Here is a 27,031-nt window from a genome sequence, read left to right as displayed (position 1 = left end):
AAAACTACACTTCCCACAAAGGCGCGGGGGTGAGCACCGGTCGTTCTACGTCACTGCTTCAGCCGGCCAATGACAGCTCCGGGCGGCAGTGAGGCAAGCGCCGTCAGGCGCCAAAGTGGTTTTTTTTTTTGTTTTTTTTTTTTTTGCCGGAGTCGAGCGGGTGCTGCTAGCGGAGGCGCCATATTGGAAGGGACAAAACTCCGGCGACAGCGAGTGACACAAATAAACCCCTGGACCCCTTCGTTCCCCCAGCTCTAAGGGTCGCGATGTTGTACCTAGAGGACTATTTGGAAAGTGAGTGCGCCGCGCTGGCAGAGGCCGCCTATGGGACCTGCGGGCGGGCGAGAGCGCGAGTGGACGGGCAGGCGGGATGGCGGGAGGGAGGGGGAGGCGGGGGATGTTTCTTTCTCACGGTAACTGGCAGCCTCGATGTGAGCTGCCGGCTCCCTCGACCCCCCCGACGCACGCGCGCAGTGACGTAATCGCGTAGTTTCGCCGTTGGCCCCGCCCCCTGACGGACTCTCCCTTTGACAGTGATTGAGCAGCTTCCAATGGACCTGCGGGACCGCTTCACCGAGATGCGCGAGATGGATCTGCAAGTGCAGAGTAAGTCGGCGCGTTTACTCTTGTTCGCTGCACGCGTTCAGTGCCGGACTTGCTTGCCATTGATGCTTGCACCTCCTGAGCTTTGACTCTCCTCCCGGTCACTCCGCTAGTACCTAAGGAGTTGTCAGAAAGATCTGGCAGTCCTGTATTTTGCTGCTGCTTCCCTCCCCAAGCTACTTGTGACTTTTACAGGAGTAGGCATTAGAGCATGCGTGTTCCTTTTTAAATTTGGCATTGTGAAAAAAAATGGTTCTATACTTTCATTGAGAGAGTAGACACTGTATATGTCTTAGTGGAAATCACCCTGTAAATATTGAAAAGGATTTTCACTTGAGCTTTATATGTCGGGTTTGAATTTCAGCATTCGTGCTTGTTAAAGTTCGTTCTATTCAGAAATTTCAAGAGTGAAACGCACGGAAGCACAGGTTATATAGGTGGGTCTTTAGAGAGCCTAGTGAACTTGGAATGCTGAGTTTCTTAAAGAAATGAGAGGATTAATTATAGAATTGCACTTCGAATTTTCAACAGCGTGATCATTTTCTCATTAGAATGAGGGAAATAAGATTTTACTGAAAGTTTCTTATCCGATGTTGTTGTAAAATTTTGGTAATTGGCGGGCTTTTCTTTTTCTTTCAGCAATAGCTTGGTTGCTGGTGATTTTTTTTTCCCTAAAATTAACCTTGCTTTTTCATAAGCATCTTGTTTTATTCATTGTGTTGTATGCCTGGTTTTCCAACTACTTCAAAATCCATTTTAACTTTAATGTAGTTGAAATGCCAAAGACTTGCTGAACTATTGTGTTTTTTGTAGGATTGAACATAGACTTTGATGTCAGATAGATATGAGTTTATTTTAGGACATCACTAATTTACTCATTGACTTTGACTGCATTACCACTTCTAAAGAGGGGTTTCATTGTCTATAAAAAGAGAATCATCTGAGGATTTAAAATAATACAAATAAATTTGAATATATGGTTCCTAATATAAGGTAGGCATTAAATAAAGGGTTGTTCTTATTTTAAACATTTTACTTTTGACTAAAAATTTTAAGTTCTCTTATAATTTGGATTTAGATTATACAAATTTTACAATAACTAGAATATTATGAAGTTAATGGGTATTGTGGATTAACAAAAGAGAACAGCGTGTCAAATGTTAGGAATGCTTAAAGGAAAATAATATTTTCAAAAACTTATTTTATTTTCAAAAAATTCATGGAAAGACTTCTTAAAATCAGTAAAGCACTATTATGCACTGAAAATCTTTAAATGAAGAATATAGTAAAAAGATTTTCCTCAACTTATATATAACAACAAAATCCCATTTATTTTTTCCTTTGTTAGCAGGCCTCCAATGAAGTGATTATTCTTGGCTATATAAACTAAATAGAATAGTGTATTGAGTAAATAAATGAGGTTGTACCTCACCACTTTCTGTTGTGATATGAGATGATGGGGTGCTTAGCACTATATAACTTACAGTTCAAATTGTTTTTTATCACTTTTTCTTATTAATAGAAATTTGAGCATTAAGCTGGTTGTGGTGATGCATACCCATAATCCCAGCTACTCAGGAGGCTGAGGCAGGAGGATTGCAGCCTGGGCAATATAGTGAGACCCTGTCTCAAAGAGGAAAAAAGAAAAGGCTGCAATGTAACTTAGAGTAGCTTAGAGGTAGAATGCCTGAAAAAGAGAAAAAAGGAAAAGAAAGAAATGTGAGGATTACCCAGTGGTTATTTCTTTTTTATCAGTACATTTTAATTGTACATAATGGTGGAATTTATTATTATATATTCATACGTGTACACAATTATTTTGTCACATTTATTAGCTTTGACTCCAAAATTGTAGTGCTCAAAAATTGTTGTTTAGGTGCTCTCTGTGTGTATCTACTTGTTGTTGATTCTACTTTGATTAGTGGGAAAATTTCTCAAATAACACAAAAAAATTGTCAGGAAAATTTTAACTTTTTAAGACTCAGGTCATTAAGGCATTATATATTTATGAAATCAAAACATGACATACATATTTTTTTTAAGAGAGAGAATTTTAATATTTATTTTTTAGTTCTCAGCGGACACAACATCTTTGTTTGTATGTGGTGCTGAGGATGGAACCCGGGCTGCATGCATGCCAGGCGTGCGCGCTACCGCTTGAGCCACATCCCCAGCCCACAGGACATACATATTAAAGATACTGGCCAAGTGAAATATGTTATTATTATTATTTTTTATTTTGGCTCTAAGGATTGAACCTAGGGGTGCTCTACCATTGAGCTATATCTCTAGTCCTATAATTTTTTTTTTTTTTTTTTTTAAATTTTGAGACAGGGTCATGCTAAGTTATTGAGGGTTTCTCCAAATTGCTGAGGCTATTCCTGAACTTGAGATCCCCCTGCCTCAGTGTCTCTAATGGTGACTGGCCATTATGTTTTTTTCACCCCTGAATTAAAGCGTATACATTTGATATATGAATTTGCTTATCTAAATATGAAATGTTTTTGTTATGTCAGATGCAATGGATCAGCTAGAACAAAGAGTCAGTGAATTCTTTATGAATGCAAAGAAAAATAAACCCGAATGGAGAGAAGAACAGATGGCGTCTATCAAAAAAGTATGTGTAACACTTTGAATGATTTATCAGTAAATATTGGGACACTCTGAAAAGAATATTTTAACATTAAATAGATTTCTGGATATTAGAATAGGAGAAGATTATCAATGGCTCTTTGGAATTTAAATAACTTATTGTGTTTAAGAGAATTAGATATAGGGATCAAAGAATTTGGGTCATTTTTAAAATTGTTTAAGTTCTGACTATTAGAAAGTTGTAGAACTATTTTAAAAATACATTTTTTCCTTTATTTTTTCTAATATAACTGAATTGCCTTGGTTTTAAAAACAAAATGCTGCTATCTAGTTTTGTTCATAAATGGGTGAAAATCAGTAGATTTTGAGCATATTTTATATATTACTAAGTACTTAAGTTGATGAACTCATTGAAGAGTTGGCAGGATCTTTCAAAGCCTTTCAATTTAACACTGTACAGTTGGCAAACCAGATATATGACTTGGTAAGTAAAATTAATGTGCATACTCTGCCATAAATACATAGTATTTATACATGAATTGGACCTAGAAATACACAATTCTTTTATGTTTTTATTAGTTTTATAGGACTTAGAGTCTTTTCCAAATTAGGATAAGCATTAGCCCCAACCCCAAGGTTTTCTTGGAAGGTCTGATCTAGTTTATTCAAAGATACATTGGAAGAACAACTTAAAAGCCTTGGATTTAATCATGACTCTGCAGTTTGTGTGACATTGGCAGATCTTTTAGTTTCATGAATAATAATGCCTCCCTACACCCAACCTTCATAGAATTGTTTAAGGATGGACTAAGAAAGCAATTTGGAAACTACAAATTGAGTAGTTATGTTATTTATTCTACCATATGGAGGGAAGATTATTTCTGTTAGGAGAAAAAAAAGAGAGTATCTGTAAGAGAAGTGGTCCTGGCTGGGAAGCTACCTGGAGGCTCAGGTGTGTGTGAGTATAGATATCACATAAATACATTTCAACGTCATTGATCATCCCTTTAACCTAATCAGTTTTTGGTGTAGCACAACAAAAAGTGTGGTAGCAGTGAAATACATAGAATCCTTTTCTCCCGTTTAAAAAAAAAAAAAAAGTGTGTGCTTTACAGTGCAGAGAAATTTAAAATATAGATTGAGTTGTATGAATTTATACCTAAATTAAAATAGGAGCTAGGGAACAATTGGATAATAAGGACATACAGATCGGAATCCTTTCTATAACTGTACTTAAAAAAAAGCTTAAAAAGGCATAAATGTGCTTTACAAGTTAGATTAATTCTAATTAGCATTTTTTCTTTTAAATATTCATTAGCTTACATTGCTTTTTCTAGTATAGAGATTAGACTTGGAACAGTATATTTTATTTATATCTTTTCTAGGATTTCTGAGCATTTTCCTTTAAATCTTGGCCATTGGCCATAATATCTAATTCTTCCCAAATCACACCCTTATCCCTAGGAGACTTTTTATTGCTAATGTAAGATGACTCGCAGAAGGATGATAATGAAATATAGTTATATGTCCCACACTTAATTATTTTGAAATGGTTAATTTATTTTTGAAATAAAAATGTTTTTATTCAGGACTACTATAAAGCTTTGGAAGATGCAGATGAGAAGGTACAGTTGGCAAACCAGATATATGACTTGGTAAGTAAAATTAATGTGCATACTCTGCCATAAGTACATGAATTATGGATTATGTTTTAAATTTTATTGGCTTAAATGTGACTAAAACTAAAGTATTGCTCTCTTAATCATACCTAATTTGAGAGTTAAGTATCTATTTTGGGGGGATCTTTGAGAACTCAGAGACTCTTTATTCTAGATGATCCATTGCATCTGACATAATAACATTTAGCCAAGACTAAACTACGTAAGATCGTGTCTCATGTGTGTGCGCGCGCGCACGCATGTGTGCACGCACACCCACGCGTGTGGTGTGTTTTAACAAGAATTGATATTTAACTTTATTTTACTAATTCTTATCCTCTTAAGGGTGTGTGTTTATGTGCTTGTTATATCATTTTGAGTTTGTTTCTGTGTACTCCCGAGAAAGAAAATCTTTGGGATTGCTATTGAAGGGATGTTAATAGATTGTTTTTAACGACTGGCAACAACTGGGTCAGATGGCAAAAATACTTGGTAAACATTAGACTACATAAGCTTTAAAAAAAAGTTTCTTTCTTGCATCAGTAGTTCTAAAAGATTGAAATTGCCAAAACAGATATAATATGTGGTATTTCTAAAAATAATATTAATGATTCTCTCTCTTTTTATGTGAAGCTTCTAAAATATACATATTAGGAAATACTAATTTTTTTCTCTAAATTAGTTAAGGTATAAAATAATTTCTCACTTCTGTTTAACTTCAGCTTGTAGAATTCATATCTTATTTTTGCAGTTTTCTGAGTGCAGTTTTATTACTGCAAGGTACATATAAATAAAATGCCATTAGAGAGTAAGACACATGTAAGAAATACACACTTCATATGGTATGCATTATAAATGCCTGTATTAAACTAGGAAACATGTAAAGTTGTAGAGAATATTTAGTTGTTTTTATATAGTGAAAATATTTTAATGTTCTAATAACATAGGCTCTTTTGTTCATATTGATATTCTGAAAAAAGTTTCATAAAAAACATTGCCTAAAGAAAGGTAGAGTAGGTTGTATCTTGATTTATTGTGGAATGAAAACAAACTTAATCTTATTGAATTACATCTGTAAACACAGAAAAAAAAGTCATTTACATTTGAATCTAAGATCAAATTGTTTAGTAAAATTCTTCCTTATATTTAATGACTTTATGTGTCAATCTTTAGAGACTACCTGCATTTTAATTCATATAGCTCTTTGGTTTTGTTCCTTTAACATTTTATTATTGTACTATTTTTATTCCTTTACTAAATATATTTTATGTATTTTGAAAAAATATATAACATAGATATGTGCTTTTTAAGATGTGTATATGTATTCATCTATTATTTATGAACCACTTTGTTCACTTACTATTTACCTGATTAATGGAGTTTTACCTGCATATAATAGAGGAATAAAAAAGTAAGTACTAGAATGATTCCTGTAAATTTAGTTGGAAAGACATACCCACAAATTCATGTGGAGGACCCATGTAGATAGATGTAGTAAGTGAACATTAGTAGAGTTAAGTGTTAAGAAGTATTTGGTAAAGAAAACTGAATGACCAAGTCAGGCCCAATTAGAGGGGATGGGATGAGTTTTGAGCAGAGGGTCAGGGATGGGATTGGGGGTTCTGTCGAGGGGAAGCATTTCACTCAGAGGTAGTGGCATAAGCAGAATGAAGGTAAAAATTAACAAATGTTAGGGCAGGCTACCTAAGTTAGAGAGCAAGGTTAAGATGACATAATAAGTTTAAGAAAATACAATAATTGTAGTAAAAAGTGAATGTCCATAATGGATCCATACAGACAACAGTATATACCCTAGTTCGGCCCTTTCACTAACAGCATGATGTTGGAAAAGTTATTAATTCTTAAACCTGTTTCCTTATCTGTAAATTAATAGCATTTAGAGTTACAGTTAGAGTATTTAGTGTGTATGTATATGTATAATATATTTACCCTTGAATATTACACATAGCATCTGTGTATTGAAATATCACATGGTATCCTATAAATGTGTATAATTTTGTGAATCAAAAACTCTTCTTTGAGACTTAATATGTATATTACGTATATATGTTAAACATTATGTGCGTGTGTATATATATGTACATACGCACATATGTATGAGTATATATCGATATCTGTATATGCTTTTATCTTGGCAGATAGTAGGCATTCACTCCTTTATTAAAGACTTGATCCATCTTGTTTTTCCCAACTATAATTTTCTACTTTCCTGAAGCCACTGCTTCTCTTTCAGCCCTACCAAGTTGAAGCTGTTTTCTTTCACTCTCCTATTATCTCTAGGACTGCCTTTTGTCTTTTCATTTCTCCTTTTCCCTCCCTCTTCCTTTTTCCTTCCTCTTCTTTATTATCTTTTCCCTGCTCTTTCCTTTTAAATACACTATTGCTATTTCAGGTGACACCTATATTCTTATTGCGAAAAAATCTCTCTTCTGCAATGACTCACTCATAGGTGGAATCTAGACTCAATAGGAGTTGAGTGGAATAGTGGTTATCAGAGTCTGGGGAAAGATGGGAAGAGGCCAGGTAATGGGTGATAAGTTATAATTAGATTAGAGAAAGAACTGTTGCCCTACTTCACAATAGGTGACAGTATGGTAAGGGTAATGCACTATTTTTTTTTTTTTAAGCTAGAAGAAAGAATTTTTGAATGCTTTCATCTTAAAGAAATGATCAGTATTTGAGAAGATAGATATATTTACCCTGATTTGAACATTACACAGTGTGTGTGTGTGTGTGTGTGTGTGTATTAAATATCACATGATACTCCATAATCATGTAAAATTTTTATGAATCAGTTTAAAAAACTCTCTTCAAGATGTAATCATCTATGTCATCCATTTGTTAAGAAACTAGCACCTGGTTCACAGTTATTCTGTCTTGAAATATCTTCATAGTAGTCTGCTTCTTTGACTTTTGTGAATTCCAATCCCCATTAATTGCTGCATATTGATCCTAATCATCACTTGAACTCATCCTATCTCTGAAGTACCTCCTACATCTACACTTGATTTCCTTCCACTTTATCATTCTGTTCTTTTCCAAGCAAGGCTCTAGTTGAGCTCCTGAGCTCTTTCTTCTTACCAGCTCCCTCCACATAGTTGCCATCATAGGGAGTGTTTTCACTTACTTTAAAAATTTTGTCATCATAGCTAGGGAAAATCATGCAGCAATGAATTTGGTGCCACTGCACAATCATGGTTTTCATTATTTGGACCCTTTATATTTGAACTTCCTGTTAGTCTTCATAGTTCAATGTAGTCAGTTTTTCTTTTGGTTTCTCCCAGTAGCTGTTCCAAAACTATGCTACATGTGACATACAAATACCTATTGTGAATTTTTTTTCTGTTTTCTTTCTTGTACTGGGGCTTGAGCCCAGGGCTGCTGTATCACTGAGCTACATCCCCAACCTTTTTTAATTTTTAATTTGAGATGGTCTTGCTAACTTGCCCAAGTTGGCTTTGAATTTGGTATTCTCTCAGCTCTCAGTCTTCTGAGTTGCTGGGATTGCAGGTGTGTGCTCCTTCACAGGCCACCAGTTTTGACTTTTGCCTTCCATTGACAATATATTTTGAGGCTTTTGGTGGAAACTTTCTCCTTGACATTCTTGCTAATCTGTTATCATTTGACCATCTAATAAGATTCTCCTACCTTTGTGGCCTTTATAGATTTCTTTGGATAAAGCTCATAATGGTGGTGTTCCCAGGTTCTATTCTTGATCTGTGTTTTTTCACTCTTCAGGTGCATTTCATGTAAAGGTAATTTTCTTCTCTGCTTCTGTTCCTATCCAGATGATCAGTGAGGAATTGTGTCAGTGCCAATTTTGTGCCCCACACCCCCTCCCCACCCAAGTTGTAAAAACTCCTCCATTACCTTTCTGTGTGTTCTCTGAGTTTTAACAACTATATGTTAATTATTCCTCAAAACTAAACTTTTCCTCCGACTCATCTGAGCATTTCTAGGCCTCAAAGCTCAAGGCATTAAAAGTTAAAATTCTTAGACTCTCTTCATTTACTCCCTGCTCCCTCTACTTTTGTTTCTAAAACTCAGAAGAACCACAATTTTTAGGATACGAAAGTCATTCTAGATTCCTTGTTCCTATCTTCCTACATTGAGTTGTTCACCATGTCTTATCCATTTTACTTTGAGCACCTCTGATTGGCCCTTCTTCACCAATTGTTTATCATTCTGTAGTTCAAGTACTTGTTTAAAATGATGAAATACTTGGGCTGGGGATGTGGCTCAAGCGGTAGCGCGCTCGCCTGGCATGCGTGCGGCCCGGGGTTCGATCCTCAGCACCACATACCAACAAAGATGTTGTGTCCGCCGAGAACTAAAAAATAAATATTAAAAATTTCTCTCTCTCTCTCTCTCTCTCTCTCTCTCTCTCTCTCTCTCTTTAAAAAAAAAATGATGAAATACCAGTAGAAACAATAAAATGTTCGTCTCCTAAGTGCACAGTGCACATATTGACATTTATATACTCTTGTAACTGATACTCCCTCAAGACCCAGAACATTGCTATTCACTTCAGAAAGTTCCTTGTGGCGTTTCTAGTGTCCCTTATTCTAAAACACATTTTGGCAAATCATCTCCTTATTTGAAATTTTTAGGAGTTTTGGAACATTTATTGACTGTGTCTTTCAAGGTCCTTTTGATCAGATTCCTGACAGATTTCTCGCTGCATCTCTTTCTCATCCTTCATTGTCACCACGACCTGTTTGTGATGTCCACAGCGAACATACTGTGCAGGGATCACTCCCTGAGCAGAAGGACTTTGCTCTTCATCTTTGCTTGATAAACTTTTCTCCATCCTCCAATATCCTGCACATGCATTGCCTCTTTATTCAAGTAGTCTTACTAATCTTGATGTTTGTGTTATTTATGTCTAGGAAAAGATATTTGACTGATTAAAACAGAAGAGTGTATATTGTAACAGTGGTTTAAACAAAGGATTTGTTTTCCTCTCATAAACAATAATTGTTGGAGGAGACCAACTAGGACCTAAATGGCAACCCCCACATCATCAGTGTTCCAGGCTTCTTCTCATCTGTCTGGGCAGATAAAAGAAGAATTGGAGTAGGAGTTCATGCAAAAGGGCACATTTTGAAGTTCAGTTAGCTCCTCTGAAGAATTTCCTGGAATCCTGCATACTTCTCTTAAGGGCTTTTCTACCCACAAGGAAGGCTGAGAAAAGTTTAACAGGGCATATTACTACCCCAGACATGGAGGATTCTATCTATGAGGACAAGGGGGAGACTAGGTATTGTAAAGGCAGTTAGTGGTTTGTTCCTCACCCTGCCCCTCAACATAGTCATGCCAACCTTCAGATCTCTGTTTTTCACATGGTTTCATTGCTGATTGAATCACATTGTAATTATTTATTCACCTTTGCTTATGTATTTTTCTTCCTTACTGTAAATGTCAAGAGCCATGTCTTTTTAGTTTAGCATTTTCAGAACCTACCATAGTTTTCCTACAATAAATATTTCTTTACCAAAATTACCTGAATATGTAATCCACAATTTCATATTCAGGTAATATGTAATATAATTATGTAATGCAGAAAGAAGTGCAATAGCGTGACTTCCAGGTTCTGAATTCTGGGCATGCAGTTTAAAGGGGTCATTATTGGGGAAAGATGTATTTTAGTTAGGAGGAAACTTCTCAAAAAGTGATATAGAGTGTGCTGAGATTGTTTCAAAACAAGGATAGACAGAAATTCAAATAGCCGCGTACATCTTTCCAGTGTGTGACTTGAAGAAAAGTAACAGAAATGTAGTTCAAGTAAATTTAGTTTTCTTTATCGCATCACTTTAGGAGGCCAGACAGGGTTATGGATGCTCAAATATTTTTGGTATCCTTCTTTTTACATTGTCTCATAATTTTGTTATTTTCTTCAATTTGGAGATTTCTTCCTTCTCTGATATGTAAGATAATTGAAAGTTCTTCTAAAATAGAATGCACAGATGTGCATTCAGCAAAGAGGGCATTTTTAAAATATTAAAACTTATAGTAATGTATACATTTTTTGTATTTCAACTAAAAATATCTTTCCATTGTAAGCTTCCCTTTTTATTTTTTGGTACTGGGGATTGAATCCAGAGCTGCTTAACCACTGAGCCACATCCCCAGCCCTTTTTTATTTTTTATTTTGAGACAGGCTCTCTCTGTTTTGCTTAGGGCCTTGCTAAATTGCTGAGGCTGTCCTTGAACTTTCGATATTCCTGCCTCAGCCTCCTGAGCCACTAGAATTGTAGGCATGCACCACTGCTCCTGGCTTATATAATATATAATTCTGTGCCTTCAGAGTCTGACAGATTAATCAAATAGTGAACAGAGGGACAAAGACTTATCAAGGTGATCTAAACCAGTGTTTTGTAAACCTTAGTCATTTACTTCCCACCTTGATTTTATAAGACATACCACCTGTACTAAGTAAATTTTAAAATCAAACGTATTTAAGAGGACATTTAGTAATTTGATACTATAAACAAATGAAAAATTAGCATGAGTTATCACGAAGAAATAATTTATTTTTTTAGTTGTAGATGGACACAGTGCCTTTATTTTATTTATTTATTTTTATGTGATGCTGAGGATCCAACCCAGTGCCTCACGTGGGCTAGGCAGGCAGGCACTCTATCACTAAGTTACAACCCCAGCCCCATGAAGAAATAATTATTAAGTTGTTGAAAACAATTATGTACTTCCTTGGAAGGCTCAAGCCTTGGGCAGTGAATATCATAAGACATTACAGTGTCCTGTGATGCTTGAGCACTATATTCAAGAGTAAAAAAATTACCATATTAGCTTACAAGTAAACAGTCAAACATAAGGGATTGTTGACTTGTTCAGTAGAGAGGTCATTAAATAGAGTTACCTGTCAGATTAGCCATTTTCCCTGAAATATCAGTGGTGAACATCCTAGTGAAAGTCTGGTAATATAAATTGTTTGTCCCTCATCCAGAAATGATTGGGAGCACAGGTGATTCTGCTTTCAGAGCTTCTGGGCTCTGGAATATTTGCATAGATTTTACCCGCTGAGCATATCTAATCTGAAAATTTAGAATGTAAATGCTACAAATATGAAACTTTTTTGAGTGTTGATAGGATACCACAAATGGAAATTTTCACATCTGACCTCTTGTGATGATTCGCAGTCAAAACACAGGTACACTAAAAATATCGTATAAACTTACCTTTAGGTTATATGTATGAGGTATATGTGAAACATAAATGAGATTTGTATTTAGAGTTGGATTCTATCCCCAAGGTTTCTTATTATGCATATACAAGTATTCAAAAATCTAAGAACATTAGAAATATGAAACACTATTAGTCCCAAATATTTCTGATAAGGTATACTTAGCCTATGTATAATTGAGTTTGATTTCATCCCTCATTGTTTTATATAAATGATATTTCACTGTCTTTTAATTTTTATTGAAATATTTTATTTACTTTTAAAATTACAGTACACTGATTGATTCCGATGGCTAGCACTGACACAGCTCTGGTTACCTATTTTGTTAAGGATAGTAATTATTGCATAATATAAACAGATGAAGACATTTGTGGATTAGGAGTCCAGTAAACAAACTGATAGTTTATTTCAGTGGTTGTTTTAGTGAAATTTGACAAACAAAATTTTCATGTTAAAGCAAATGCCTGCTATATCCTAATACTAATAAATAGTCATTAAACACTCATGTTCCTCAGCCTGATGTAACTGTCATAAAGATGGCTAGATGGCCATACCTAGTAGAGTTGATTTACGCATACTCTGATAAAATTTGAGCTTTTTGTTAATGCTTGAATGATTTTAGAAGTTTCTTGCAGGGTTCAGTACCCTTGAACTTGCTGTTGGTTTTATATCCTGGCCTGTACCTGAGATGAATATATTTCAGATCCACATTTTACCATAAATTTCAGAGTTCCTTATCTGATACTCTAATTAAGGAATATATTATGTGAGTTTGACCTTTTGATTTGTCTCTTGTCCTTATTGTCTTTTAGGAAGATGATTAGATGTAGTTTGTGTGCTAAAATCTCAAATATTTGGTTCAGCCGAATGATAGGTCATATTTTTATCTATTTTAAATATAATTTAGAGATGTAAAAAGTCATTTTTATGAGTTACCAGAGATAGGCTTTGCCATCATGGTTCTTTTTTCTTCCCCACTTTACCCTCATTGTTCACTACACCCAAATATTATCGGGGACAGAATTTATCTCTTATTGCCATGGATTTCAACTTAAAGTCTAATAAACTGATTGCTTTTTCTGAAAGGGCAAACTAAACATCTACATTTAACTTGACTGTCTTGGAAATGATAATTTATGCTTAAGTTTTTTAAAAGCTTTGCCTACTTTTAATTTGGGTCTATCAGTGACATATTTTAAAATTTAAATATTGGAGATTTAAAAAAGAAAGGATAAAGTATTATTATTCTATGCAAAAATGTTAAAGGATGAGGATTTTTTTGTTTGTTTTTTGCAGAGGGGCCAGGTGTGACTGAAATTCTTTATGATCATGAATATGTTTAAAAAATAATGTTTCCTTTTGTTTTTAAAGAGTTCAGAAATAGTTTAAACTTAAAGCAATTATGATTGGGACTATAGAATATCATTTGGTGTTATAGGACAAAGAAGCTTTTGTGAATGGTATTTATTAACATTAAATGGGGAACAAATCACTGGATTCTGGTCAACCTGGTGTTGGAAATCGTGGGCTAATAGAGAATCTCTCAATGGATCGGTATTCTTTACTACTATAAATTAGTTTGTGCGGTCAGGTGTTATGGAAGGGTAACTAGTCCCTGATACCTAGGATGCCATTATGGTGATCATCTAGAATAGGTGATTAACCCACTCATGCAGGCAGAAGGAATGGAGTGGGTGGGCGGAGGGCACATTGTAGATTCCAGTTGAGTTTAGTGCAGCTCTTATTACAGCTGTTTTAATACTGTGTATATGTCCTGGTGCCTTGTAGCTTAAGTTAAATCTTGTTCTCTACTTACTAACTTCTAATTTGATTTAATATAGTAGTGTAAATCAAAGAAAAATAATTTTCATTGTTGAATAATGCTTATAATACCAATTAGTTCATAATCTTTTACATATCTAAAAATAAGAATGATTGGAAGGTGTTGTACAAAGCTGCTCACCTCAAGATGGTTAAGGTTTTTCTGTTTATTGTAATTATTAATTTGGCTTTTCTGAACTATCAAGTATTGAAAATTTCATAATTTTCTATGTCTCGTGTAATAAATTTTGTCAGTAATGTATTTAGCAAATTGAAGAATGTTAAATGCAGAGTTGGAATGAGTATGTATGGTGTTAAAAATAAAAGATCTTCCTATTACCCTAAGACAACACTCCCAACTGGGTTCTAGCAGTCTCTCTCTCTCTGTTATACATATTACAGGGCCTGGCATAGTCTTATTTTTCTCTGAGCATTCAGTCTTTCTGTCGCTATATATTTTTAAATCATTGCTCCTTCTTTCCACTTATTTGAATACAATTCATTCTTTGCTATCTAACCATTTATACCTCCTTTGTGTCTACCACCTCCCAATTTTGTGTTTTTATTTTATGTGCTACTTCTGACTCTTTTTGAAGAGTTGCTTATTTGTTCCATTTGGACTATGAATTTTTTTAAAAATTTTTATTATGTTAAATATCTTTTGTAAATTTGGATTTGTTGGCTAAATTCTAATTCCTGTGAAGGTAGGAATTCTCTCACATTCTTCATACATCCTCCATTAAATCTAGTGCCAAGAACATGATAGGAGCTCACTATTTATAATTAGTATAATTGTACGTAAGAAAAGTGATGGGGTATTTTCATTGTATTAAGTGTTTTAGAACTTAAGTATTTGAGTATTTATTTTAATTTCCCTTGAGATTAAATTTTGACAATGAAAGAAATATTCTTGAATAACAGAGGTCTGTGTTCATACTTTATTATTGGAAGGGAGGTTCCATTGAAGGATGCTCGATTACCTGCATGTTCTTTGAATAGGAGCAAGTATCCACAACACATGATCCTATAGGGTTTTAAATATTGTAATTTCAGCTTCTTTCAAACTCTGAAGAGTTATTTTGTCGGTGAGATAAAGGGGAAACAAGGCTTTCAGTGACTGAAAAACCACAAACCAATACCCTAGTGTTTGCTACTAACATATAAAATACAAATAATAGGACATTACTCATTTTTCAACTTGAATTATATTACTTTGAGTTTAAAAATCAGTTGTTTTCCATATGCAGAGCTTCAGAAGGCAGTGTTAGAAATAAATGGTTAAGCATAATTTATTTCAGACAGATATTATTTCTGAAATGCATTATTTGTATGACTTTGGGCATGGTATTTAACCCCTGATTCTTATTTTTTTCTTTTATAAAATAATATCCTGTTCAGTAATAACCTATCCCAAAAGATTAGCATAAGGACTATAAAAGAGACATCTAAAACACCAAGCACTATGGTTACATGGCTCCTTCATAGGCATCTAACGTGCATCTTGTCCTCTGCTGTTTTTGTCCCTCTCTCCCCAATTTAGATACATATTATCTAATTGAACTTTTTATTTTTGCTCCAGCTGTTTCATAGCACATTTTGATGATTATAAGAAAGTTACTCCTAATTATAACAGTGATCCAGTAGGAAACTGGACTTTGAAAAGAATGTTGTCAGTAATGTAACATGAATATTTTTCAAAAAAACTTTTTTTTTTATTTTGAGTAGTAATTTTGTAAAAAGTATTGAAAACATTTCATAGTAAGATTAAAAATACATTAAGACGTTGCTGTTAGTTTGAGATGTCATAAATTTTCTGAAATTAGTCAAAAGATCTCTATGTAAGTGAGAAAGTAAAATTTTGCCACTTTAACTAGGGCAGTAGTATTATAGACAAAATCTTTTTAACTAGGCTCTTCAGGGAATAATGTTTTCTGACTAAAATCCCCTTTTGTTTGAGCCCTTTACATAAATGTTTAGAAGTATAATGGTCTGCTTTCCTGCCTTAAAGAAATGTATGTGCAGAATATAGTAGCTTCTTTGTTTGTAGACAGAGAATCTTTTCTTTCGTCATTCTAAATATCAGTTATTATGGTGTGGCTCTATGGAATAGCCTGATGATAAGTAGTGGAGATTAGGCTGAATGTACTCATAGTCATATTTTGAAAAGTTACCAGCCCTCCTCTCACCCTTAATCCCAAGTCTCAGTTTTGCTTTAACTTTCATATCCCTACACTTGTGTGATTGAGTAAAGAACATTTTCTAACAAATTTGAGATTCTGATTTCTTCAAACTGAAAATTCATAAAAGGAGACTTGGGAGATTATTCAGCCTACCATCCTCGTTTAATAGATTCAAAACCTCTGAGGCATAGGTTAATTGACTTGCTCAAGGAAACTAAGCAGATTCATTAAAAGAAACAAAGATTTAGGTTTCCTCATTAAACTGACACTTTAACAGTGTCCCAAATTTTGGTGGTTATCTTTGATCTTCTTTGAAACAGGTAGATCGACACTTGAGAAAGCTGGATCAGGAACTGGCTAAGTTTAAAATGGAGCTGGAAGCTGATAATGCTGGAATTACAGAGATATTAGAGAGGCGTAAGTAAAATTTACAGTTTTCCATCAATATTGGATAATACATGTGCAAATCACCGAGGAGACGCTTGTCCCACAGAAGCTTTTCAGATTTTGCCTTTTGCTTGTTGGTGGCGTCTAGGTCACATAACTTGGACCCCAGCAGTTGGAACTGTTTGGGTCATGGACACCAAAAGGGATAATGTAGGCTATCATCCCACTCATTCTTTATGGAAAAAAAAAAACATACTAAGTCATTCCATCTTTAAATATCCACATGTACTAGTAAGATTAGTGGTAAAAGCAAAGATTTTTTAAAGAAGTATCACCATTGAGAGACAAATTAACCATCTCCCATATTCATTAATACAGTGACTTTGCCCTGCCTGTTAGTTTTTCTTCTTGGGAACTTCCTTAATACTTTTCCACAGATGTATATGCTGAGAAAGATTCTGACTTATTTCACAACACTTCCTGTTTTTTTAAAATAGTCTTTCCTAAACTTTATATTATCAGCAAAAAGCCATGTTAATATATCTTTGCAAGGCTCAAATTGATCTCCTGCTGTAAGTTACACACAAATACTTACTGGTTTTCACTCAGGAGACTTCCCAGAAATGAATGCCTGAGCTCTGTTTTTAAAAAATAATTCCTCATCTCTTCAACCTCTAAATAGTGAGATGAATAAAAGTAGAGAGTGTGGTGGTAGGCCTAGAGATGTTAGTAGAACCAAAATAGTATTATGGGTGTTTTCTGCTAGAACTTAAAGTTTATAAACATTTTTTTCCCCTTGGTGTATTCTAACAGCAAGAATATTTACCTTTTCTATTCACAAAATCTTTCTTGATGGCGTGAGGCTGTATATCTCACTCTAGGTCAGTTAAAGAAGCCAGTATAAAATCCATCTTGATTTCCATAGTTGCATTTTTTAAAATCTAAAGTAGATCCATCACTTTAGATGATAATCTGATTTATTTGTGATACTTTTATTCTAGAGAAAGCCTGTCAATGATAAGTGTTGGGGGACAAAATACAATATTCTATAGCTGCTTTCATTTTCTTTTCTTTTTTTTTTTTTTAAATGCTGATGGTAGCTGTGAATAATGGTATCTCATGCCTATTCAGTACTGCAGGAAGGTTAATAAAGCATCCTCTCTAAGGACACAGACATATGAACCTAAATTGGATCAAGTTTTAAAATACTCCATCCTGTGCCCTGCCATAATTTCATCTCAAGGGATCAAAAATAAACCCAGAGAATTTCTTTAAAAGTATTTTAAAGCTTGGTGTTCGAGATTCTTCCCCTCACTTTTTACAAGTAAAATCCCTGACTTCTTTTAGGAAGTCTTCACTGTTATATGTCATTTTAATGATCAAAGAATTTTCTTTCAGATTAATAGTGTCCTGTCACCTAGAACTTTAGAATCTCCTACTAAAAGCTCCTCAATACTATTATTCTCACCTGAGGATTTTAGATTTTTATTAGTAGTTGTGGTTACAATGTCCATTCATCTGATTACATGGCACCCACTGTGGTGACTTCCCTAACTCAGCATTACCATGCCTTGAACCATTTTGTATTTAAGGTGAAGATTGAGAAATGGGTTTCTCAATAGCTCAGAGTGGAATTGGCATTGATGACCCTCTGACATATGTGACTAAAATGATACAGGTCTGTGTAGAGCATGCAGCCCTCTGCTGAGTTAGGGAACACTACTGCCAGTAGTTGGTTGACATGTAGAGTTGTGTAGTGACATTTAATGGTGGTATATCTCTGTGCCTTTCTTTTTAGGATCTTTGGAATTAGATACTCCTTCACAGCCAGTGAACAATCACCATGCTCATTCACATACTCCAGTGGAAAGTAAGTTTGGGTTAGTGCACTAAGTATTTAAAGAGCTAAATACAATTAAAAACTCATTATTCATGTCACCTGTGTGTTTTTCCAGAAGCTAAGAACTTTTCTTCCCTCCTTTTTTAAAAAAAATGAGATATGTTTTCATTGCAAATCCTAACAGATTTTATCTTTTTCATTTGGGAAAAGCACATTTGACTTGTGAACAGGTGGTCTGTTTTCTCTGAAGTTCCTAGAGGGAGAATGTGTACTAGTAATAGCTGTATATGCTTCTTACCTACAGATGTCCAATTCTCTCTAGGGAGTGTTACAACTGGGCCAAACAATAGACTAGGACCTTTGTCTTTTTTATCCTTGCTTTTCGAGTGCTTAACTGATTGTTTGGCATATGAAAAAGTCATATGGTTGGTGAGTTAGTGAGTAAAGGAATTGTTTGTTGGCTGGCTGATGGGCTGGTGGACTAACTGTACTGGTACTTTTTTTTTTTTTTTTTGACAAATCTATTTGATAGGAAACAAGGTTTGATTGAAAATAAAATTCCCCTTACATTGTATGTGAAACCTTGGTGCATCTTGGGTTATCTTCAGTACTTTACTCCTGAAGATTTTAAAATATGAATAAAACATGTGACACAGTCCTGTTTTTCCTCTCTTCTGAGAAGATATCATAGTCCCTGTTTGATGATGCACCCAGATTGTGAGTGCACTGCTTTATGACTGCTGGAAGTGTGCCTATCTGTAGTTCTCTAAAGTTTAAAAACACATGAATTCTTTATTTATATTCAGAAAGGAAATATAATCCAACTTCTCACCATACTTTATTTATATTCAGAAAGGAAATATAATCCAACTTCTCACCATACGACAACAGATCACATCCCTGAAAAGAAGTTTAAATCTGAAGCTCTGCTCTCTACCCTTACATCAGATGCCTCTAAGGAAAATACACTAGGTAAGTTTTTTTTCTTAAATATTATTGACTGCTTTTTTATTTATTTGTTAGTGTTAGAATAGGGGAAATGAAAACATTCATGAGTAGTGAATCTTAGAGATTTGTTACCTGGTTGAAGTCTGCATATGAAGAAAAGAAAAGGGAAAATGTCTTCCATTACTCAATCTACAGTATACGAAGAATTTCCTTTGAATGATTCTATCTGTGCTGGCAAATGATGTATTTTAAACTCAATAATATTCCACAACCATTTTTGTTTCTTCTCTACAGGTTGTCGAAATAATAATTCCACAGCTTCTTCCAACAATGCTTACAATGTGAATTCCTCCCAACCTCTGGCATCCTATAACATTGGCTCATTATCTTCAGGAACTGGTGCAGGGGCAATTACCATGGCAGCAGCTCAAGCAGTTCAAGCTACAGCACAGGTAAAAAGTTCAGAATCATTGGCAAACTCTAGTAGAAACAACTGGATGTGAACAGTTTTATTTTATCATGTGTTTTAACTTTGAAATCAGTCTTATAATAATAACATATAATTAAATAGGAATTACCTGACTGATGAAGAAAAGTAAAAGATAAATTCCTCTTGCAGACCCTTCTCACAGTTTTTGCTCAGATTGCCTGTATTCTCAGCTGCTGTCCTTAGCACATGCTGGGATACTTATTTGGACTTTCTACCACTTTCAGGACTCTGTGGCCTTGGGGCTTAGATTGGCTTGAGTTTGTTCACTTCTGTAATTGTCTGTGTTCCAATTGAGAAGTAACCCTTCCCACAGTTACTTCTTGTGTAAAAACTGATTTTAAATCTTTTTTTCGTGGGGAAGGAAGGGGGTATCAGGGATTGAACTTGGGGGCACTTGACCACTGAGCCACATCCCCAGGCCTATTTTGTTTGTATTTAGAGATAGAGTCTCACTGAGTTGTTTAGTGCCTTACTTCTACTGAGGCTGGTGATTTTAAATCTTTATATGAAATAACTTAAATGCCAATGATGAAAATTAAATTTAAGCAAAATAAATGTATAGTGGATGAACAAAAGTAACACTGTAACCTGTAAAACTTGAGAAAGTCTGTATTATATATATTAATGCTATAAATGAATGTCTATTTAAGATGAAAGAAGGACGAAGAACATCAAGTTTAAAAGCCAGTTATGAAGCATTTAAGAATAATGACTTTCAGCTGGGAAAAGAATTTTCAATGCCCAGGGAAACAGCTGGCTATTCATCATCTTCAGCACTCATGACAACATTAACACAGAATGCCAGCTCGTCAGCAGCTGACTCACGGAGTGGTCGAAAGAGCAAGTAAGTTTTCTCATTACACACCTTTGCATAACCCCATACCTTTGCTGTGTTTTCAGTCTGCTTGGCACCTCAGCTGAGCCTCCATGCCCATTATCCAGGGCATAATGGGTCAGGATAAACTTAGGATATGTGAGAAGATGTGAGATTTTCATTTACACTGCTATGCTTTTAAGGAATAAAAGTCTTTAAAAAGTGTTAGAATTATTTTTAATTTTTCTATAGTCTTAATTCAGCTTGTTAGTAAATGATTTCTGTTTATTTTCATTTGTTCATTAACATAAACCATTTTATGGAACTGTTTTTCACTTATAAGTTCTTATTTTGCCATATGTTTCAATGTAAATCAATACATAAAATGCAAATTACATTTTTTAAAAAACAAGATTTTTCAATTTGATTAATAGCAAGTTGTCTTAATTCTTGATCTTATGTTTCCAAAATTGATGATATGAAAATATGCCTAAGTTTTATATGTGAGACTCTTAGGATGATTATATAAGCTTTAAATTTGAAAACTTAACAGCATTGAATTCCATCTGTCCCTGGTACTGAATATGCTGGGTGCTTATACATAATGAAAGTTCAAATTTGAGGCCAGAAGAATTAGTTACTTTGTAATTTTGTCATAATTTATTTTTAACTGTGATGTGTTTTTTTTTTTGTTGTTTTGCTTTGTATAAATCCCTGAAAGAATGATGGATATAAAATAATCACACAACTATCACCTTGTTAAAAATTAATTTTAATTTTATGAACCAAATTTAATATAGCTGTTTATGGCAAATGTTTACATTTTTAAAATGGAGTTAGCCTCTAGCTAGTGGTAAATATTGTGAATTTTAACACTCTTGGTTCACTATCTTCCACATGATAGGTATTTATATGTCAGCTGATAGTCATAATTAGTGTTTTTCTGTATTTGCATTTTAGAAGTTGATGAAGAGTATTTTGTTTATTTAGAATTACAAAAAGAGTCCAGGGTAACCATAACTAATACTAATTCTTAAAAATACTATGAACAGTTTAAATCAGTGGTAAGTAGTAACTACGATTAAAAATATTTTTAAAACTTTGAAACAATTTTAAAAGAAGTTTATTTCGAATACTTTTATTCTCCAGAAAATAAAACATTCCAAATGAAAAAAATAAACTATTATAAAATTCTTTCTCATTGCTCTAAATAAAAGTGTTAGATGTTAATTTATACATTTGATGTTTTTCTTGGGTAGTGTCTGATGATGGCCAAACGAAACCAATGCTTTTTTTCAGAAACAACAACAAATCTTCCAGTCAGCAGTCATCCTCTTCCTCTTCCTCTTCCTCCCTGTCGTCCTGCTCTTCATCATCAACTGTTGTACAGGAAATCTCCCAGCAAACAACAGTAGTGCCAGAATCAGACTCAAATAGCCAGGTTGATTGGACTTACGACCCAAATGAACCTCGATATTGCATTTGTAATCAGGTAAAAGTCTGGTGTATTTCTATAACAACACAATATAAAAAACTAGAAAGAAGAAAACTATTCCATTTTCCAGCATTCTTTTACTCTGGTAAAATACCTTTGCTTTATTTGTATGCCTTTCTCCCCCTTTTAAAAGTGACATGTTTGCTGTAAATTCAAAGAGTATAAAGAAAAATGCAGGGACTGGGACTGAGCTCCATAGTAGAGTACTTACCCCACCCTCATGAAGCCTTGGGTTTGATACCCAGCACCACATTAAAGAAAGAGAGAGAAAGGAAAGAAGGAAGAAAGGAAGTTTGGGGTGGGGGAAGAAGATCAGTCCAAGTTGACCATAATCTCAGTGTTTAGGTATAACTTGTAATGAAACATTTAACATACCATGCTATATTCCCTGTACACATAAAGGCTGTCGTAATAAAATACTGCAGATTGGGTAGCCTTCACAGTAGAAATTTATTTCTAAGTTCTAGAGGCTGGGAAGTCCAGGATCAAGATACCAGCCAGTCTGGGTCCAGTGATTGTTCCTTCTGGCTTGTAGACAGCTACCTTCTGACACATACTCACATGGTACAGAAAGATAGGGCAGGGGCTTTTCTTGGATCTTCCAAGGGCATAGCCCTATCAGATTAGGGCTCTACCTGTTGACCTTATTTAACCTTTACCGCTTCCTCACATGCCCTGTCTTCAAGTCATATATAAGTCACACTGGAGCTTAGGGTTTCAACATAAAAATTTGGGCTGGGCGGGGGGTACAAGTATTCATTCCACAATACATATTTACATAGATAATTTATGTGTGTGAGAGAATGAGTTTGACAGTAGGAATCACCATATATACTTTTTTGGTAATTAGTGTTTTCACTAAATCAAATACACTGAACATGATTTATAATTTAAAAGTATGGAAAAAACAATTTAGATTTAGAAACTTGTTACATAGTCGTAATAAAAATATTTAATTTTCTTTTAACTAGGTATCATATGGAGAGATGGTAGGATGTGATAACCAAGATGTAAGTATTGAATTTTGCTACTTAGGAATGAAAAAAATCATAGGTTTTTATCGCTTAAATATTTTTCTTATATAGTTTGTCTCACAGTCTTAAGAAAACAAATTGCAGTTACATTAATTATGTTATGCTAATGCTAAAATATTCTTCTCCACAATAGGGCTGTGATCCTTAATGCATTCCCTACTTAAAATTTTAAAGCTAATGTTATGATGTTATATGCAGATTATATTTTTCATAAGTGTTATGTTGTGTGAAAATTATGATCACTCTCCTTCCCTTTTGGTAAAGATGTATTTACTAGAGCCCAGTTCATTTATCACATTGAAGAAATAGAACTTTAAAACAGTACAATTTTTTTAAGAAGTATGATGCCAAGGGATAATTGAAGATCTAATGTTAGATTATTTCCCTCCCATTAGTACAGTGTTTTCTATCATTCTTATCAGGTGGCAGCTAATAGGGAGCCATCTCTAACATAAAAACCAAAGGATAGAAAGAAAGGTATTCCTTATTCTTTTTTAGGAAGCTTAATTTTGGTTAGAGATCCGTCTTTTATTAAGTGTTGGCAATCCTTTTGTTTTGTAATTTTGTCACCCTTGTTACTTTCTTATAATTCAGCCTCATTGTGTGCTTCTTTTGCTCCAGGGGCATAACAGAACCCTGAATTCTGTGGAAGTAGTAATCAGGAACATAGAATTAGCATTTTAGGATTAGTAAGAATTAGGAATCTTAGGATTAGCAAGAATTTTAAATTTCTAAAAACAGTCTGAAGATTGGCTTGGTGTTGTAAAAGTTGTGCCTTTCCTCGATTTGACAGTCAAAACAAAGTCTTCACATAGATGGGGATACACCCCTCTTCCACTGTCTACAATCACCTGTGGGCTGTTTTTGATTATTTCAAAACAGTATTGCTCCACCATTTCAAGAACATCACCAGATGCTATCTTCTGGGGCAGTGAAAATGTTGACTGAGATTTCTGTAAATGCCATATCATAAGCTTTCAAATCTTCTCGTCTCTTGTGCACTTGTGCATGCTAAGACTTTCTGTGCAAATGTAGAGCCATTTAATATGTTTCATAGAGGGGTACTTCACCTCTGCATCTCTAGGAATAGTTGTACTCAGAAAAGGCACCCGGGGTATCCCTCATGTCTTCACTTACAACAAGGTTACTTACTTTATGAGAGAGCAAATAAGGCTGAGTATTAAATAAAATCTTTAAAATATATTACCTTCTTCATAAAATATTCATCTCATATGTATATAACATTAATATATACATATATTAATAACCTGATTAAGTTAATGAAAATTAGTCAATTTTCATTTATTATTTAGTGTTATGGGAACCTTACTTGAACCTCAGTTATCCAAGATAAGTAATTTTTCTGTGCCTTTGTTTTCTAACTCCTGAAGTGTATCAGGTAGACTATATGATCTCTAAATCATCTCCTAGATCTAAAAATTTTAATTTTTATTAGATGAAATATCCAGTCTCCTGGACATACTTTAGTATACTTTCTATTTGATAGAACTACTAAATTTATTTATTTTTTTAAATTTTGCTTTCCAGTGCCCAATAGAATGGTTCCATTATGGATGTGTTGGATTAACTGAAGCTCCAAAAGGAAAATGGTACTGTCCACAGTGCACTGCTGCAATGAAGAGAAGAGGCAGTAGACACAAATAAAGGTGTCACTTGAGGAAGAAAAGCTTCAGCTCATCATTTTATATAGGACTCTAAAAAGGAAGGGAGAAAGAAGAAACAACTCATTTCCAGGCAACCACTTAGAGGATTTACATTGACAATCCTATAAAATCTTGAACTTGAATTTTATGGGTTGTATTTTAATAATGTAAGTAAATTATTTATGCACTCCTGGTGTGCTATGAATATTATTCCAGTTAGCCTTGGATTATTTCTGTGGCCAACATATGCAGACATTTTTACTCCTCAACCATTTTCTCAAAAGTAATGGGCATTCTATAATTTAGACTTCAAAGAATTCCAACGATGATGATTTTAAAAGTATTTTATATTCAACAGGTATATTCTGCTGCATGTACTGTACTCCAGAGCTGTTATGTAACACTGTATATAAATGGTTGCAAAAAAGACAAAAAAAAAAAAAGTCAGCCCTTCTGAAAAGAATTTAAGATAATGGTTTTTAAAATGCCTTTATAATAAGTTTTGTTTCTTTGTGAAACTGATTCAGCAGGCTGAAGGAAATGGTTCATGTGATAAAGTGGGCTGGTGTCCTCTAGAGTACCTGGGTACATAAACAGAAAACTCCTGTAGGTAAAAACTAATTTGTGCCATTAGTCTTTATATGTTTCTGCATCCAGATAGAGTGCAGTTCATGAGGGCAGGGGAGGGGGGCTGACGGGGAAAGGGTGTTAAAAGTGATACATTTTTATACCAAATGTGTTTATTTTTTTGTGCAAGTAATCCTTAAAATTGGAATTGTATTAGGTGTTAAAATAAAGTTTTTAAAAAATTACTTGTATTTATACTTTACACACTTAATAATGAAATTTTCTTAATTCGAATTTACTTACAGTTTTCATAATCTAAAAAGGACGAGCCCCAGCCGAATGCTATATGTAATCTGTGATTTCTGTAATAATACTTGGAATTTGTGTTAGGAAAATAAGGGAAAGACATTTTTAATGTAAATTTGAAACGCTAATGTATTTTTTTAGGACATGTCTCTGGCTTTTCCTTCAAAGGGACATAAAAGAAAAGTCTGATTACAGCAGATAAAATGAAAATAATAGTTATAGATGTTTTTACTGGAGGCAGTGAGGCCAACATGAGTGAAGAGATCTCTGACTGGAGCTTCATATTCAGCTCTATTTTTGAATCTGTGACATACTGTAAGAGTTAGTTTCAGTCTTTAATCACTCTGGGCCTTATTAGACCAGTGTGGTGCTGGTACAGGGTGTCTTTAAAGCACTCCTAAGATTTTATTCTACAGGTGCTATTTAGATTTTAGATCTTACTTAGTGGTGTTTTATTTAAAATAGAGTCTGGTATAGAAAAGTCCTTAAAACTTTTAAGTAGTTATTACATCATACTTCCTTTATTACTGGGTCTGTTGCATTTCTGCTTTAAATAAAAGCACTTAGGAGCCTCTTAGAATTTAATACAGTATAAAATCTATGCAATGTTACCCAGAGGGCATGAATTAGATAGGAGATTTCAGAGTTCTCTTCCAGCTTTGAGATTCCGTGATTCTGAGCTGCTGCAGTCTGATTTTATAACTGCCAGACCAAAGAGAGAACTTTGGTTCATAATGTGAGTCCTCATGATTGCATAATATCATGGTGTATCATGATTTTATGATGCTCACTGTTTTCATGGAGATTTTATAAACATTTGAGAAGTAACATATAATATAGTATTCAGTTAGCTTATTAGTACATTGCCTGGAGATGCTCAAATTTATCATTTATATCCTTTAACTATATATTATGAGTTTCCCAAACTCATTCATTTTATAAGAATTGGTCAAAGGAAAAAGCCTTATGCACAGCCTTATTTTAAGACAAAGTTCCTTGTCTGAGTCAGGAACATCCCTGCTTCCAGCTGCTACAGCCCTTTTAATTTCTAAATTCTTCTTACCAAATCACTCATAACACACCTTGACGAGTTTTAACAAACATTGAATAGTTTATAAAGTGTACATAAACAAGTAAACCAAAATTTTGTGCAAGTGTTTAGTAATGGGTAGAACCTGTTAATATCTAAGATATATAATATATATTATGGGCCAAACACAGAACTACCTCAATAAAAATGTGGCCAACTATTAGTACTTTCTTTGTGACATTTACACCAAGGGCATTCAAAACCTTTGTTGTACAAAACTCATGTAATCATCGTTAGCACAAAAAAGTCCAAAATGTGGGTTCATAATTTATAGGTGGTGAAACTTGAGGCCTTACTGCTCTGGAGTGTATATTAAA

The 27,031-nt window shown here is 34.2% G+C and overlaps 1 protein-coding gene across 3 annotated transcripts; it reads left to right on the top strand.

Moving 5' to 3' along the window:
• Nucleotides 1–151: 151 nt before the first annotated feature.
• Nucleotides 152–26,519, top strand: ING3 (inhibitor of growth family member 3). Of its 3 annotated transcripts, XM_081288082.1 has the most exons (12): nucleotides 152–294; nucleotides 535–606; nucleotides 3,120–3,220; nucleotides 4,785–4,850; nucleotides 16,400–16,496; nucleotides 18,265–18,336; nucleotides 19,159–19,278; nucleotides 19,549–19,706; nucleotides 20,395–20,588; nucleotides 21,858–22,050; nucleotides 23,025–23,063; nucleotides 24,636–26,519. In XM_081288082.1, exons 1-12 carry the CDS (start codon nucleotides 267–269, stop codon nucleotides 24,750–24,752), a joined length of 1,257 nt encoding a protein of 418 aa, XP_081144208.1. In that variant the 5' UTR covers nucleotides 152–266; the 3' UTR covers nucleotides 24,753–26,519. The 3 variants fall into 3 exon arrangements, 1 of the variants encoding a protein (XP_081144208.1); XR_014021273.1 differs by lacking the exons at nucleotides 16,400–16,496; nucleotides 19,549–19,706; nucleotides 20,395–20,588; ... (1 more) ...; nucleotides 23,025–23,063; nucleotides 24,636–26,519 and having other exon boundaries at nucleotides 19,159–19,277; XR_014021274.1 differs by lacking the exons at nucleotides 16,400–16,496; nucleotides 19,159–19,278; nucleotides 19,549–19,706; ... (2 more) ...; nucleotides 23,025–23,063; nucleotides 24,636–26,519 and adding an exon at nucleotides 19,113–19,128.
• The last annotated feature ends 512 nt before the right edge of the window (nucleotides 26,520–27,031 follow it).

This window comes from Spermophilus citellus, assembly GCF_964194105.1.
Source record: "Spermophilus citellus genome assembly, chromosome: 3".
NCBI classification, from domain to species: Eukaryota; Metazoa; Chordata; class Mammalia; order Rodentia; family Sciuridae; genus Spermophilus; species Spermophilus citellus.
The sequence above is the reverse complement of the archived record's forward strand: the minus strand, read 5'-3'. Positions and strand labels throughout refer to the sequence as shown.